The 17,666-nt window shown below is 39.2% G+C and overlaps 1 protein-coding gene across 50 annotated transcripts in view; it reads left to right on the forward strand.

The window, feature by feature from the left end:
* Positions 1-17,666, forward strand: part of ABI2 (abl interactor 2) — a 104,421-nt gene that overhangs the window by 76,894 nt on the left and 9,861 nt on the right. For 25 of the 50 annotated variants that reach the window (XM_055108994.1, XM_034954889.3, XM_034954888.3 and 22 more), the window contains 2 exons: positions 6,901-6,987; positions 12,522-12,695. In XM_055108994.1, the coding sequence (XP_054964969.1) occupies positions 6,901-6,987; positions 12,522-12,695 (261 nt within the window). Of the gene's footprint in view, positions 1-3,821; positions 3,941-6,900; positions 6,988-12,521; positions 12,696-17,666 lie in introns of all 50 variants that reach the window. The other 25 variants (XM_034954877.3, XM_034954898.3, XM_055109001.2 and 22 more) reach the window with 2 other exon arrangements.

Consider the following 17,666-nt stretch of genomic DNA (forward strand, 5'->3'; position numbering starts at 1 on the left):
ATGTTCTTTCTATTGTCCTACCTACATATTTAAAAAATTTTTCTCTTATCCTCCCAAGTCTTCTCTTTTTTGGAGGGGAAGGCGGATGAAAAGATGTGATATAAAGTGCATGAAAGCCTGAGACCTTGTCAGTCTTTTATACAGTTACATCCTGGAATATTGCTCAGGAACTGTTTGTTGAATGCCACATGAATCCCTTGTTCATTTTTCCAAATCCCTTCACTGTTCTGGGTCCCTCTTGTAAATTAAGTGCTGTATCTGTAGTCCATCCAGTGCAAACCATAGTGTGAATACCAGCTGCCTTAATTGATATATACTTCCCTTCTATCTTTTATCACATTTAGTGTTTTTGGCTGTGCCATTCTTTTTAAATCATTCTGAACTTAAATTTTGACAAAACTGCCCTTTTTATACATTTGCCTTTTAAACCATGTTTTCAAACTCACATTTGTTCAGGAGCACGGGATTACAGGTACCTGCCACCACGCCTGGCTAATTTTTGTTTTGTTTTGTTTTGAGACAAAGTCTTGCTCTGTCACCCAGGCTGGAGTGCAGTGGTACAATCTCGGCTCACTGCAACCTCTACCTCCCGGGTTCAAGCGATTCTCCTGCCTCAGCCTCCCAAGTAGCAGGGATTACAGGCACCTGCCACTACACCCAGCTAATTTTTGTATTTTTAGTAGAGACAGGGTTTCACCATATTGGCCAAGCTGGTCTTGAACTCCTGACCTCAAGTCATCCACTTGCCTTGGCCTCCCAAAGTGCTCAGATTACAGGTGTGAGCCACCGCACCTGGCCTATACAGGGATATTTCATGCTTTGTTCGTGTATGCTCCAAAATAGTCCTATGAGAACTCTGTAGGTAGAATTTATTTGAAGGCTGTTTAAGCACATATTTAAATGCATTTTATAATACATACTTCAATAGTTTCTTTGTAAATCTGATTTTCAGATGCTTGAAAGTATATGTTAAAGTAAAAACATCCCCACTTTATGGAATGATTTTAATGAAAAGTATTTTTCTCACTCATGGAAGTAAGGTGAATTGGGATTGTTAGGCTTTCTGTGTAATGTGTGAGTCAATTTAGTTGTGCTTTTTTGTTTTTCTGTACTCTGCTCTATTAAGTTCTGCCTTTCATCTCCAGGGATTTGATAACTGTTTAAAGTGGGTGGCCACAGCATTGTTAGTTGGTTAATCAGAGTACTTTTTGTAAACTAATTTTTTTTTAACTAAACCATTTTCTTGGAAAAGCTCTTTTTGCAAGACTTAATGATTTGTGAATCAGTGTTCTAAGGCTGTTAGATGTACTTTTATTTTATATTCATTAGAATATTATTTATGAGTCAAGCACTGTGGCAGGTGCCTGCAGTCCCAGCTCCTCAGGAGGCTGAGGCAGAAGGATTGGTTGAACCTAGGAGATGGAAGTTTCAGTGAGCCAAGATTGTGCCACTGTACTCCAGCCTGGGCAACAGAGTGAGACCCTGTCTCAAAAAAAAAAATTATGTAAGTCTCCTGTATTACTCCCAGTAGCCCTGCAATTGTCCCTATTTTTTTCATATTTACAATGAGAATATTTGTTGTGCTTTCTCAAGTAACTAATTCTCTGATTTAACAAAAATGATCTGAAGTGTGTGTTTCATGAGCTTTTTTTGGGGGGGAGGTAATTGGAGTCTTGCTGTGGTTGCATGCTTCTGAGGAAGTGAGCTGACAATCTTTGGAAGGTTTCATGTGAATATAAATTCAGTGGGGTTCTGTGAGGTGTAAATCTAGCAGTGCTGTTACTATATTGTTAATGTACAATTTGATCTGAGTTTGACAAAGGGCAATTATAACATAGGAGTTAAAATATGGAACACCCAGTGTCTAGTGCCAAGTCTTAGGAGCACAATAATTGTTTTTTTCATGAGATTATTTCAGAATCCAGTTATTGAAAGGAAAGGAACCCTTTGATCAGGGCATAACTGAAATCCCTTTGGTTCTCATTATTTCTTAATCTAATCCAGCCAATGAAATAGGAATACCAATTTATCATTCATCTTGCCAGTGGTAAGGAGGGGGTCATAGAAACACATAGGGCTAATTATGAGTTAACAGTCTCTACTTTAAATGTAAATATGAAACACCTTGGTGGTCAAGAAGAATATACATATATCTACATGTGAGTATGTATACATATACTTACATAAGCCTTGTTTGTTAAGGAATCAGTAATGTAGCATGTAAGTATTGAAGACATAGGAGAAAGTAGCCTGTATTTTACTGCTCATATTTTCTTAAAAGCTTTTGAAAAAATCTAGTTCATAAAGTGAATGTTGGTTCCAAGAGATGTGTCTATATATAGTTCTATGAGATATAGGAGTTTCTGAATGGGTATGCTGTTTCACAAAGAGAAAGTGTCAGGCTTAGTAACCCCTGAATGGTTTTAAAAGCGACTAAAAAAATAGAAAACAATGTTGGGATGGTGCTGTTCCAAAATAAAAAGCCATTTCACATATTCTCTAAATGATTTGTGAAGTTACAGCATCACCATAAATGTCTAAAACGTCTAGAAGAATACTGATGTGTTGGGGCTTTAGCAAAGTATAAATAAAGAGCAGGAGCAGGAAGATTTTTTTTTCTCCCCAAAGTCTTGCTTTGTTGTCCAGGCTGGAGTGCAGTGGCACAATCTTGGCTCACTGCAACCTCTGCCTCCTGGGTTCAAGCGATTCTCCTGCCTCAGCCTCCCGAGTAGTTGGAACTACAGGTGTGTGCCACCACGCCCGGCTCTTTTTTTTTCTTTAATAGAGACAAGCTTTCACCGGGTTGGCCAGGCTGATCTCTGACTCCTGACCTCAAGTGATCCAGTTCCATCTGGCGTTACAAAGGTCATCCCAAATTCTACTTTTCTCCACGGCAAACCTTTAACAAGGTGGTCGAAATTAATTCAGATACCACATCCTTTTCTTTTTGGACCATGTAAGATCTCATCTGACTAGAATGTCTGTGAGCCAGAATATACTGTCTTTCTTGGAGTTGAGCTGAAAACAAACCATTCTAAGAGAATTTAAGCAGAATTTTGAGCAAAGAATTGTTGCAATATTCAGTTCTAATCCTAGTCATTTTGTTACTGCTTTGGCCTCCCAAAGTGCTGGGATTACAGGTGTGAGCCACCCCATCCAGCCTGAATTCACTTTTACATACCTTTTGTTCTAAGTTGGTATTCATGTTTAGAAAATACTACACTTACACATTGTTTATTTCCTTCACTGGGAAAAAAACATAAGCATCTCAACTCGCATGGGCTATATAATATATATATCTCCTCTAAATGTGATGTTCAGTAATGACTTTAGAAGTAGTTTTTAGAGCGCTTATTTTGTCTAATATTCTCAGAGTATTTATAAAGCTGTAAAAATAAGATGTAAAAGCTTAATTTTATTTTTCCAAACTTTTTGAATTGGACATCTAAAATACAAGCTTCATTGATGCTTCAGAGGACTTTATAAATAACCAGGAAGGTTGTACTTGGAAAGTCTGTACATTTCATCAGCACAGATTCATCATTTAGGTTTGGATTGCTTGGAAAGCCTTTTACTGTTTATATCTAAACATTCTTGTATATTGTGAAAATTACATAACAATTTAAGTTTGGAGATCTTTTGGTGGTTATTGGGAAAGAGTCTTGTCTTATGAGGAATCATTTTAGCTAAATGAAATGAAAACAAGTTTGCTTCCTGCTCTTCTTTGCCTGTTCACAAAATGACTAGGATTAGAACTGAATATTGCAACAATTCTTTCCTCAAAATTCTGCTTAAATTCACTTAAAATGGTTTGTTTTCAGCTCAACTCCAAGAAAGACAGTATATTCTGGCTCACAGACATTCTTGTCAGATGAAATCTTACAAGGTCCAAAAAGAAAATGATGTGGTATCTGAATTAATTTCGACCATCTTATTAAAGGTTCGTCCTGGAGAAAAGTAGAATTTGGGATGACCTTTGTAACCCCAGACGGAACTGAATTTTTGAACATGCCTTAGACTAGCTTTGAAAAAAGTCTAACTTGTTACCAAGTCATTCTTTTAAGGAAGAACTGTGATTGATCTTTCCCTGGCTGCTGGTGGACTTTTTTTTTTTTTTGAGATGGAGTTTTGCTCTTGTTGCCCAGGCTGGAGTGCAATGGCATGATCTCGGCTCACTGCAACCTCTACCTCCTGGGTTCAAGCGATTCTCCTGGTTCAGCCTCCCGAGTAGCTGGGGTTACAGGCACCTGCTACCACACCTGGCTAATTTTTGTATTTTTAGTAGAGATGGGGTTTCACCATGTTGGCCAGGCTGGTCTTGAACTCCTGACCTCAGGTGATGCGCCCCCCTCGGCCTTCCAAAGTGATGGGATTACAGGCATGAGCCACCGTGCCTGGCTGCTGGTGTACTTCTTAAAACCACTATGGCTTCAGATTTTCACTTTCAGAAGTAGAAAAGAAATAAGCATATTCATCTTAAAAAAAAAAAAACCTCAGTCTACCCACAAAAAGACTGCTGTAGGTTAAGCACCTAATCATTCTTTTTTAGCTGAGTACCAAAAGGTCATTTTTTATATTTGGTAGAGAAACAGTAACTGAAGTGGGAAATTTCCCACTTTTCTGTTACACGGAAGGTTAGGATACATGCCAACAGAAGAGGAGCATTTCATCTTGGATGTGAACATGTGCCTTGTCTCTACTCTTCTAGTGCCAGTTGCTGCCTGCTACTGTTTCTCAGTTTTATCTTTTTTGTCTGTGCTACCTTCTCTTTTCACTGTCTTCTGCTTACCCTTGGAAACAGTATTATGAACATATCAACAGTTGTAAGCATCTGAGTGGGAAGCAGACACGCAAGTCAAGGATGTACTGCCAAGAATTATGACTTTAGGGAAAAACCTAACCAAAGGTGTCTTTTTAAGAAAGGTACCAATTTCTAGGGTTATACTGCTGTGTTCTTTGCATCTAGATATTCAAGATTATCTGCTTAACTCTTGTCTGTGCATTTATATGTCCTCCCTCCATCTATCCATAGCGTCAACTGTAGATATTTTGCATAATCTCAACCCAAATATATCATATCATTATCTCTCCCTGACTTACCTGTTTACCATCCCATTTCTTTCCCAGTACTACCTACCAGGCTTAACATAGTTAGTGACATCTCCATCTTCATAGTTACGAAGGGTAAAAATCTAAGAATGACCTTCAGCTTGTTGCTGTCCTTGATATGCTAGCTAAATCATTAATTGCCAACTACTCTCTTCCCACACTTTTAAAGTTCTCTCCTTTTCTAGAAACTGCTTTGATTTATTACGTGCCAGCCACTGGGTTAGGCTTTCCACATCCATTGTCTTTTTTTAATCTTTGCAGCCACTATTGGAAGTAGGTTGCATTACCTTGTTTTCATATCACATTTATGGAATAGGCCTGAAGAAGTTAATTGACTAGCTATCCAAACAGCCAGGAAATGATGGATCAGAGATTTGAGGCTGAGTGACCTGAAAATCCAACCTCTTTCCACTAAGCCCTCTTCCACCAGGCATATAAGATCCTTCCCTATTTCATATCCTCCCATTGGTATTTCTGGGTTTTTTACTTTCTCTTTGGGTATCTTTTCCTAGCCATATGGAAACATTTCTGGTCCTGTGAACTGGTCATGCTGTTTTATGCCTCTGAGCCTTTACCCTCACTTGCTTCTCTCAACTTGATTATCTTTCTCAACCCCTGTCAGCTTGGCAGGTTCCTTTCTTCAAGTCCCTGCTGAGAGGTCATTTCATTGTAGCCCTCCTTACCTCCATCACTACTTCCAGGGAATTGCTACAAATATTGTTGGGTTAAGATTATCATGTATTCTTCTGTTTCAATAGAATGTGATCTCCTTGAGAGCAGAGACATGTTCATCTTTTTAGTTTTATTAAGTCTTAACTGTATTTTGGAGCTAACAGAGGCATTTTCTCTTTATAAGAAAATGCGTATCCTACTTTGTACCCATTCTAAAGGAAACTGTAACTGTAGAGTAATCTTTTTTCTTTCTTTTTTTTGCCTCTTTAGTTTCCACACATACCTGGCTTATTAGCGCATTTATATATGTTAAACATTTGTTGACAGTTTATTAGTTCTAGGCACTGTGCCAGGTGATTGAGGTGCAGGGAAATACACCTTGGGAAGGAGAGTGGAATGATTTGATTAAGGCCTGCACTTTTCTATACCATCAGGGAGGAAGTGTACCAATGAGTTGGGATTATGAAAAATTGTAATGACATAGCACCCGATTCTCAGAGGACGGTTTTGATACTGTTTTCCTAGCAGGTGTTTGCCACTTACTTAGTATGAAGTCAGTAAGTATTTGTCTAATTAATGAATGAAGAACCAATTTACTTGCCTACAATTAGAGTAATAAAAGTATCCATTTAGAGTGTTGGGATGTAATATTTTTTTCTCTCTGTATTGACAAACATTTAAACTTGTAACCTTCCAAGGTAAAATTCAGAAAACAACATCATGGTAATCTGCAGAAATGCTTTCCTTGAGAAGGCATGATGTTATGATATGAAAAAAGATCAATTATATATAATATATATAAAACATGATTATTATATATAAAAACAGGATTATGTTATATATATATAAAACATACGATTATGTTATATATATATAAAACATATCTGTGTATGATAAATGCCTCCTGTTGTGATTTTCAAAAACTTACTAAAAATTCCCCCAGTACTTTGTTTTATGTGTTAATGAGTTGTCCCTCAACAGGGGATCCTTGAGATCACTGATAAAATGTTTGTGAATAGTAGTTTCCCTCCTTTATGTGTTTATTTTATTGTATTATCCTTTCCTTTTAATGTAACTCGCCCTTATCCCTTATCCTCCACACCTTTTTTGTTTTTGCAGTATCTCTTGCTCCTCCTCCTCCCTCCATCCTACAGGTAACTCCTCAGTTACCTTTAATGGGATTTGTGGCCAGAGTCCAAGAAAATAGTAAGTTTATGTCTTCTTTATGCTGTAGATCAGATTGTAGGCATAAAATGTCATTTATATGTGATTGACTGGATAGTCATTCATTTGCTGATACTTCAACATTTCAATATTATGAACAAATCACTGTCTGGCTAGTGGAGATAAAATAGAGAAATTTTCTACTTTTAAATAACTAATAGTAAAGACATAAATACATATAAAATAAGGCACATATAAGAAAAGAAAGATCACATCCTACTGAGGAGGTATCTTTAATTACTAGATATCCCATCTTTTTCTCTGGGTTGCTCAGATAAGTGGTAGTCTAGTTTCTTATCACTGGAGTTTTATGGGTATTATAGGTGGTCTGAGAATCTTCCTCCAGTTTTGTGATTCCAGATATCAGAAGGGCCTTTTATGGTAGGGCTCAGAGGACCAGGCTGCCAGTCTGTCTCCCAAGAAGCCTCATAGGTTGGCAATGAATTTCCCTTGGCCTGTTCAGGTAACTAATTTTGTTGATACCTTGAGTCTTCTAGGGAAGCATTAAGGGAGCTCAGGAGACTGATGACAAATCAGGAGGCCTGTATCAACATTCAGTGAGGAATTGCTGTCACAGAGACCAGTGAACATGGACTGTATGATGGACGAATCCTCTTCTTATGGGCAGTCTTTGCGAGGGCCACATCACAATAATAAGGTTACATGATTTGCATGAATCTGAACTAGGAGAATGATATTAAAGATCTCATGTCATCAGACCAAAGTAGTCCAGTGTATATATCTCATAACAAGGATGGATGACTTCACTGGTGGGGTAGAAATATTTGCAATCTGTGGCTTAGGATTCCTGCTTATTTGGAAATGGGCACTGCCAGTACTAGAATGTAAGCTCTATAAGAGCAAGGAGTTTTACCTGTTTTGCTTGCTAGCTGTTTCCCCAGCACTTGGAAAAGCATCTGACACATAGCAGGCACTTTTGGTCCCTGCTTTTTTCTGCTTCTGTAGCTGACCAAATGCCCCCCTTTTATCAGCACATTCTTCTAGATGTGGTTGTATTTTAACTAATAATTCAGTCTTACTGGCCTAAGGGCTCAGTGTCTTTCAGGTGCCTTTGCATCTCTATTTGCTAATTTCTGAAAATAGTCTGTTTTACTTACTTTTGTTTATTGGAAGGTACTCCATGAACACCTGTAATGTTTACCACACCGTGACTTCGTAAGATGTTTTGTTGAGTTTAAGAGCTATTTTCACATATAATTAGGTTGATTTCATATGTTTTAAATTATGCTATTGGGGCCGACTCTTCTTTAGCTTGGGTGTGACCCACACTGGCTCGAGGAGAAAACTGCCTCTCAGCAACATTCAACTATTAATAGTTCAGCATGTGCCAAGCACATCTGTAGTGTGATCCTCTGCCAGGCTTGTGAGGTCAAGTGTGGGATACAGGGTCACTGTTGCCAGGTTTTAAAAAATGTCTGCTGCATCCAAACAGGGTAAATACCAAGTAGAAAAGGATTTAATTACAGTACCAGAATTGAAGGACTTTCCAATGCTGGTTCCATTCTACATACTCCATATAAGGTGGAAAGTCTAAGTAAATGTCATTACAGTAAAATAATTTTCTTCCATCACAAATCCGGTTTAATCACAATGATTAATGATGGTAGTCACTTGAATAATACCCTGGGAGTTTTTTCTGTTTTTACTATTGTGATGAGTGTACACCTTAGAGAATTCTGCCAATCAATTGCTACTGCATGTTCTGTGAGATGTTGTCATTCATTTTGAACAAAAGTGGTTCTGAGCAGCTTCTGGAGTAAAGGCCAGATTTTGAAACTGACATTGAAGACTAATCCATTAATGAAACACGAATGTTTGTATAGCAACTAAGTGGTTATTTTCTTAGCAAAAAATGAGACTTGAAAGTTGAATAGGATTTAAAGCAGGATGTCATTGGTTTTCGCCAGTCACCAGTGAAAGCTGCAAGCTTTGTAGAAACAGCAAAATGTTTCATGAACCAAACCTAAGAAGTATTGTTTTAATTTAATAGTAAAGTGCATGACTATCACTTTAAGACTTAGGAATGTCTTAAGTAGATGACTGCAAAACATTATTATAGCAGCACTATCTATATTTTAAAAAGTCATTCCCTAATTTGGCCACCCTATCACAGTTGATTGCCTTTTGGATTGGTCTTTTTCATCTTTTCCTACAATCATATACGTTTCTCATTTACACAATGTATAAAAAAATTGTGTATGAGGTGTGCTGTGACTAATTTTACAGACGTGGCAGGACTTAAACATTAGTCAAATAATAAACATTATTTGAATGTTTAAGTCTTTAAACTCTTTAAAACATTCACCTTGGAAAAATACATACATTTCTTTTGGTACATCTTCAAAGATAATTCTTTGGAATTATCTTCAAAGCTTTCCAGGTATATTATTTTGAAGATATTCCTTGGTAGCAAATACTCACTCTGCATTAAGTTTGATGTTTGGAAGAAGTCTGGAATAATTTGGAACCAGTTATAGTGACCCAGTTATACTGGGGTAAGAAGTACAGCTATGACCCTGTTATTCCCCTTAAAATCTTTCTGTGGCTCACCATGGCTCTTTGGATAGAGTCCAAACTGCTGTAAGGCCCTTCCTGCCTCATCCTCTTCAGCTTCCTCATGTCTCTGGCTACTGAATTTGGACAGTTCTTTGAAAGTTTCTTGCTTTCTTACCTTTGTACTTGTATTGTCTTTTTTTTTTTTTTTTTTTGGAGACAGTCTCACTCTGTCACCCAGGCTGGAGTACAGTGGTGCAATCTTGGCTCACTGCCACCTTCCCCTCCTGGGTTCAAGTGATTCTCATGCCTCAGCCTCGTGAGCAGCTGGGAATACACGTGTGCACCACCATGTACGTCTAATTTTTGTATTTTTAGTAGAGACGGGGTTTCGCCATATTGGCCAGGCTGGGCTTGAACTCCTGAGCTCAAATGATCCTCCTGCCTCAGCCTCCCAAAGTGCTGGGATTACAGGCGTGAGCCTCCCCACCTGGCCTTGTTTTGTTCTTTGTATCTGACATGAAATATCAATCCCTATGCCATCCTACCCTCCCCCCTTCCTCCCCATTAACTCTTACTCTTCCTTCAGGTTTCAGGAAGCCTTTCCTGACCCACATAACAAGTGTGGTTTATGCTGTGTGCTTCTATAGTATCTTAAAGCACACACTACACTCAATTGTAAATGAAGATTTGGTCGTTCATGTCTTCATGACTTTTGCCTACTGCCCTTTTCTCAATGCTGAGCATAATATCCAGCCATATTAGTTAATGTTTGTTGAATAAATACTAATGAAGCATGACTTGAAGTTTTAAAAATTTATCTCATCCCATAATAGTGTAGCTTTTAAGATAATAGGCATTGGAGTTCAGGTGCTTTTCCACTTACTTGCTGTCAGAATACTTAATCTTGGAAAGCCAGTCTCCACATCTATAAAATGAAAAACACCACCTCCCAATATAAAGATGAAATGAAATAATGCATTACAAAGGACTAGCTGAGTAATTGGAACATTTTAAGTCAAAAGTAGTAGCTTATTAAACTGGCAGTTACAAGAAAAGTAAAAATGACCAATGGCAGCATCTTTGAGTAATTTTGTAGTGTCATTTCTCAAGGTTATTGTTTTGAAAGTTCCTTTGGATCTATGGTTCTGTGCAGTTGTTTAAAGTCAGTCTTTTTATCTTACAAATGGAAATAGGATAAATTTCTCTTTCTCACCCAAGTATATGGTAAATCACATATCTATATCTTTTGTTTATTAATAAAAACTATTAGGATGAAAGACATTCTATTTAATGACTGAAGTTTTAAAGTTTATAAAGTAGATCAGTATAGAGGGGCACAGCAGATGGGAAGAATACTGATAAGACAGCATGGTGTTGATGTGGCTGCTCCCACCAGGCATCAGCAGTCTTCGAAAATCCATTTAATTCACCAGGCGCGGTGGCTCACGCCTGTAATCCCAGCACTTTGGGAGGCCGAGGTGGGCAGATCACGGGGTCAAGAGATCTAGACGATCCTGGCTAACACGGTGAAACCCCATCTCTACTAAAAATACAAAAAATTAGCTGGGTGTGGTGGCGGGCGCCTGTAGTCCCAGCTACTTGGGAGGGTGAGGCAGGAGATTGGCATGAATCCGGGAGGCAGAGCTTGCAATGAGCCGAGATCACACCACTGCACTCCAGCCTGGGTGATAGAGCGAGACTCCGTCTCAAAAAAAAAAAAAAAAAAAAAAAAAATCCATTTAATTCAATTCGTAGGCTTAGATTAAAAAATACTAAATAAATTGGATTGCTTAGAGAATCACATGGGAACTATACTGGTACCTCATAAATAAGAATTAGTGCTGTTCATTAAACCTGGGGAGCTGATAAACAGGTTTATTCATTTCATTCTGTTCAGTTGTGCTCAAGTATTTACCAACCATTTTGAAAGCTTAAGGTAGCTGAGTTTGAAGATAATCTTTTTGATGTTACTATATATTGGTATGCAAGCTGTGGAAGCAGATCTCCATGTGAGATATTTTAAATTACTCTGATAGTACACTTGGACATTTAGCCTGAAGAAATTCTGAATTATAGTCTGAATTAGAAGAAATTCTATAAGTAAACAAACATCCTCATAGATGAAGTAACCCAAGTTTGTTGATGATTTTTTTCCTCTTGAATTTGGTAAAATGCTATTTTAGAAAAATTCATTAAGAGGAAAGTAGTGGGTTATTAAAATTTTACTATTCCCTGGACTCATTTAAGTGAAAAAATATTTTAAGAATTTGTGAAATATGGTTTTCAGTGTTAGTATTTCTGATAACTTATCCTTGAATACAGTGTAAAGCTCAGCTGTATTGTACTGATCTCTGTTTTTTTTTATTTTTATTTTTTATTGATTATTTTTTTTTTTGCTGTTGTTGTTTTTGAGATGCGGTCTTGCCCTATGGCCCAGGCTGGAGTGGCGTGATCTCGACTCACTGCAACCTCCACCTCCCCGGTTCAAGCGATTCTTGTGCCTTGGCCTCCTGAGTAGCTGGGATTACGGGCGCCCACGACCATGTGCGACTAATTTTTGTATTTTTAGTAGAGGCAGGGTTTCAACATGTTGCCCAGGCTGGTCTCGAACTTCTGACCTCAGGTGATCCGCCCGCTTCGGCCTCCCAAAGTGCTGGGATTACAGGCGCGAGCCACCGCTCCTGGCCATACTGATCTCTTTGGAAAGAGGATTTGTGTTAGTATAAACAGGTTCCAGAGGCTCAGTTAATAATTATTTTGTCTAAACTTTATTCAGTGTCCATTAGCATTAATCCAAGGGCAAGAGAGGGAGAACGTCATACTTGGAGCTCTAGAACGTTATAGTAGGTGGGAAGACTTACCTTGCTCATTGATTTTTTGAAGGAATATTACATTTATTTTCAAGTCTAGGTTTATATTCCATGAACCCAGAAGCTTGGATAGGAAATACTGAACTTTGCATAACATATAGTTTTGTTGTCAGCCTGATACGTTCTTAGTTTCAGATACACCACCTCCACCGCCACCTGTGGAAGAACCAGTCTTTGATGAGTCTCCCCCACCTCCTCCTCCTCCAGAAGATTACGAAGAGGAGGAAGCTGCTGTGGTTGAGTATAGTGATCCTTACGCTGAAGAGGACCCACCGTGGGCTCCACGTTCTTACTTGGAAAAGGGTAAGTTTCAGAAGGATATCTGGATAGATGGGAAGAAACCTCTACATAGAAATGAAATTTGCGGTACTGAAGAGAATCTTGTTTATTTTCTACTAAGTGAAGTTCTATTTATTTGTATTTGTGCATTTTTACTGAGTTTACAAGGTTCATGATTTTGAAAGTTACACTAGTAAAATTCTGTGAATATTTGATTTTAAAAAACTGATGGTTATCTATATTGTTCCTATTGGACATGCTTTTTATGAATGGTTTCTATCAGTGTTTTTCTGTTTTCCTTTGGCCTCAGGAAGATTATTTTTCCACATTATTATTCCTACCTCCATGCTTTAGAACATTAGTTTGTGTCACCTTATAATCAGATACTTCAGTTTAAATGTCTCCACATGAAACTTTCTTCCACAGAATAATGGTTTCTCAGTTTCTTTGCCAAGTAATATTGGGCATTTCTTTTAGTGAAAAGCTTCTTTGATATTAGCTAATTATGATGTAGCACTTTGGGATACAAGCTTTCAAATCCATCAAGACTAATCAGCTCAGAAAAAAATGTGTGCTGTCTGGAAGGAAATTTTCTTTTAAGAAAATCAAAGCTACTAACCCACTGAGTCTCAAAGCTGGCTACACATTAGAATCACTTGGAGAGCTTTTATAAAGAAATAATAGGCTTCCACTTTTGGCCAAGAGAGAGCAACAGTAATCAGGTGTACCCTCCCTCCTAAAACAGGAATTTTAAAACCCCACAAAATAATGGTTTTCAGACATTGAACAACAGGCACTGGAGAGAAGGAAATTAATTTTTTTCTTTATGTAGTTACTATAAATACCACATGTGATCAAGAAAGTAAAGGAGAACATGAACATGAGAGAGACGTGGAATATATCTTTAAAAAGAGAGAGAGAGAGAAAGAGAAACATAATATTTCTGGAGACGAAAAACACATGCTGCAGAAGAAAGCATTAGCAACCTTGATGCCATGACAATAGAAACTATCCAAAATAAGGCACAGAGAAGAAAGTGGAAAAAAAGGCAAAAAGGAAAACAGAGCAACAGATAATGTGAGACAAGGTCAGATAGTCTTTATGTATGTGTAATTGGAGTCCCCAGGAGATGTGAGAGGAAAAAGAGTTGAAACAATCATAGACAAAATATTTCCACATTTGATGAAAACTATATTAGTTGTGTATTGCTACCTAACAAGTTATTCCAAAAATTTAGTGGCTTAAACAAAACATCCATTATCTCCCAGTTTCTCTGCGTGGCTCAGCTGGGCCCTCTTGTTCAGGGACTCTTCACACGGCTGCAATCAAGGTATCAGCTGAGGCTGCAATGATCTCAGGGCTTGACTGAGGGAGACTGCTTTCAGGCTTACTGGTGGTTATTGGCAGGATTTAGTTCCTTGTGGGTTGTTGGCCTGAGGGCCTCGGCTTCTTCATTGGCTGTTGGCCAGAGGCTGCCCACAATTCTGGATCACATAGGCTTCTCCGTAGGGCAGCTCACAACATGGCAGCTAACTTCATTAGAATGAACAAGCAAGAAGCGCCAAAAAGAGAATGCAAGCAAGACACTAGTCCTTTTTTCACCTTAACCCAGAAGCGATGACCTGTCATTTTTGCCATTTTCTGTTCATTAAAGCAAGTTAATAGGATTAGTCAACACTGAAGGGGTAGGGATTACATAAAGGCATGAATACTATGAGGCAGAAATCATTGGGAGCTGTTTTAGAAGTTGTCTCCCACAAAACTATAAACTCACAGATCCAAGAAGTTCAATAAACCCCAAATAGAAGAAAAGAAAATCTTGCCAAGGCACATCATAATCAATTTGCTAAAAACCAGTACCTTAGAAAATCTTAAAGATAATCAGAGGAAAAATGACATATTACATACAGAGGAACAAAGATAAGAATGACTGCATGGTTCTCATCAAAAAGCTGTTAAGTCAGAGAATTGAGCAAAATCTTCAAAGTAATGAAGGAAAATGTCAACCCAGTGTTCTTTACTTAGCAAAAATATCCTTCCTAAATTAAAGATCTTTTTTTTTTTTTTTTTTTTTTTTTTTGAGACGGAGTTTCGCTCTTGTTGCCCAGGCTGGAGTGCAATGGCGTGATCTCAGCTCACAGCAACCTCCACCTCCCGGGTTCACGCCATTCTTCTGCCTCAGCCTCCCGAGTAGCTGGGACTACAGGCGCCTGCCACCATGCCTGGCTAATTTTTTGTATTTTTTTTTTTTTTGGTAGAGACGGGATTTCACCGTGTTAGCCAGGATGGTCTCGATCTCCTGACCTCGTGATCTGCCCACCTCTGCCTCCCAAAGTGCTGGGATTACAGGCGTGAGCCACTGCGCCCAGCCTGTGCTTTGTATTTTATGTGGTTTGCCTTGTTTAATATAAGAATGCTTTGGGCTGTAATTCCAGCACTTTGGGAGGCTGAGGCGGGCCGAACACCTGAGGTTGGGAGTTGGAGACCAGCCTGACCAACATGGAGAAACCCCGTCTCTACTAAAAGTACAAAATTAGCTGGGCATGGTGATGCATGCCTGTAATCCCAGCTACTCGGGAGGCTGAGGCAGGAGAATCACTTGAACTCCAGAGGCGGAGGTTGCGGAGAGCTGAGATCGCACCATTGCACTCCAGCCTGGGCAACAAGAGCGAAACTCCATCTCCAAGAAAAACATGCTTTGAAATGTTAGCTCTATTGTAATTCCCATTATATAGTTGAATAAAAAGAAGCCTAGGAAAGTTAAGTATGTACTGTAAACTATAATAGTTAAGTGTTAGAATTGGGATTTGACTGGGTGGTATAACTCTAGACCCCACACTCTTAATCATTGTCCTAAACGTGAGCTCTGGCATCTGGCAGATCTAGGATTGAGTCTTGGCTTTACATTTTATGAGCATTAAGTCCTCCCTGGAAAACTTCTTTTTTACTGCCCGTTTTGTATCTCTTAACTTTTGTAAAGCCATCTATTCTTTTGTTCTTCTGGCTCAGTGATACAGCTTTTAGCTAGAAGTATAAATGATATATAGGAATTGTCAGATAACATTTCTGTCTTCACAAGACTGTGACAGTCCCTTTTTTTTTTTTTTGAGACGGAGTCTTGCTCTGTTGCCCAGGCTGGAGTGCAGTGGCACGATCTTGGCTCACTGCAAGCTCTGCCTCCCAGGTTCACGCCATTCTCCTGCCTCAGCCTCCCGAGTAGGTGGGACTACAGGCACCTGCCAGCACGCCCGGCTAATTTTTTGTATTTTTAGTAGAGACAGGGTTTCACCATGTTAGCCAGGATGGTCTCAATCTCCTGACCTTGTGATCCGCCCACCTCGGCCTCCCAAAGTGCTGGGATTACAGGTGTGAGCCACCACGCCCAGCCGACAGTCCCTTATCTGGTTCATCTTCGTACCTCTAAAAGTCAGCATGGATGCTCTATTAATGATTGTTAAAAAATGAATAGTGCCATTAATTCTTTCTGGGGAATTCCTAGAAAGCTTCTCAGAGAACATGGCGTTCTTGGTGCCTTGAATGATGAATAGGAGTTTCTCAGGCAGAGAAGAGAGAAAGGAAGGGCCTTCCAAGCTGAGGGAATCACCTGAGTGAGAGGGCATGGCTGTTTGGGGCAGAGCAGTGTCCAGTGCATGAGGGTGGGGGTGGGTTGTAGGGAGAGAGGGTGATATGAGCACGCAAAGGGAATAAATTGTAATTAGGTGGTGGGTGGCTAAAAATGACAATGCGAAGGTGTTGGATTAAAAAAAAAATCTGGTAGTAGAGGGAAATTATGGAGGATTTTTAAAAAGGTTAATGATAATATCCATCTACTTACGTAACTTTCTTTGGAGATACCTGATAATAGTGTAGAGTGCATTGGAGAGGAAAAGTAGGAGTTGTAAAGACCATTTTGGATAAACTTTGAAGCAAGGGATAACGGCCTCAACCAAGGTAGTGGTGCTGAAAAGATTGTTTACATAAATAAGCAGATACAAATAGAAGGATTTTTCAAGTGGCATTGTAACTGCACTTTTCAAAGTTATTTGCCAAAAATCAAATAACCTATCTTCAAAAATCATGTTTGATGATGTATCATCAAGGTCTTTCTTAAATTTTATTGAAAGCAAAGGAATAAGAGCCACCTGATTTGCAAACAGATTGAGTTACTCAGTGGAGTAATTCTTTTAATATGAGCACCATTATTTTGAATGGTCCCTTTGGCACCCAGTGTTTTGTACTTTAAGACAGTGCACCACTGTGCTTTTTTTAAGTAGAAGGACAAAAAAGATATAAAAACTTTTATGACTGCTTGACTGAAGGTATGATCTCAAGCAGATCAATTTTAGGAAGCAGTACTTAAGATTAGAAAATCTAGAAAGAGGCCAGGCATGGTGGCTCACGCCTGTAATCCCAGCACTTTGGGAGGCCAAGGCCGGCAGATGACAAGGTCAAGAGATCAAGACCATCCAGCCAACATGGTGAAACCCCACCTCTACTACAAGTTCAAAAATTAGCTGGGTGTGGTGGTGCACGCCTGTAGTCCCAGCTACTCAGGAGGCTGAGGCAGGAGAATCACTTGAACCCAGGAGGTGGAGCTTGCAGTAAGCCAAGATCACTCGCCACTGCACTCCAGCCTGGCAACAGAGTGAGAATCTGTCTCAAAAAAAAAAATATATATAGAAAGAGAGCCAGTTGCATGTGGTGGCTCACACCTGTAATCCCTTAAAGTGCTGTAAAGCACTTTAAGAGGCTGAGGCCGGCGGATTGCTTGAGACGAGGAGTTCAAGACCAGCCTGGGCAACATGGCGATACCCTCGTCTCTACAAAAAATTAGAAAACTTAGCCAGACATGGTGGTGCATGCCTGTAGTTCAGCTACTCTGGAGGCTGAGGTGGGAGCATCACCTGAGCCCAGGAGTTTGAAGGCTGCAATGAGCTGCGATTGCACCACTGCCTGGGCGACAGTAAGACTCTGTCTCAATAAAAAGAAAAAAAA

Source organism: Pan paniscus, chromosome 13, assembly GCF_029289425.2.
Source record: "Pan paniscus chromosome 13, NHGRI_mPanPan1-v2.0_pri, whole genome shotgun sequence".
NCBI classification, from domain to species: Eukaryota; Metazoa; Chordata; class Mammalia; order Primates; family Hominidae; genus Pan; species Pan paniscus.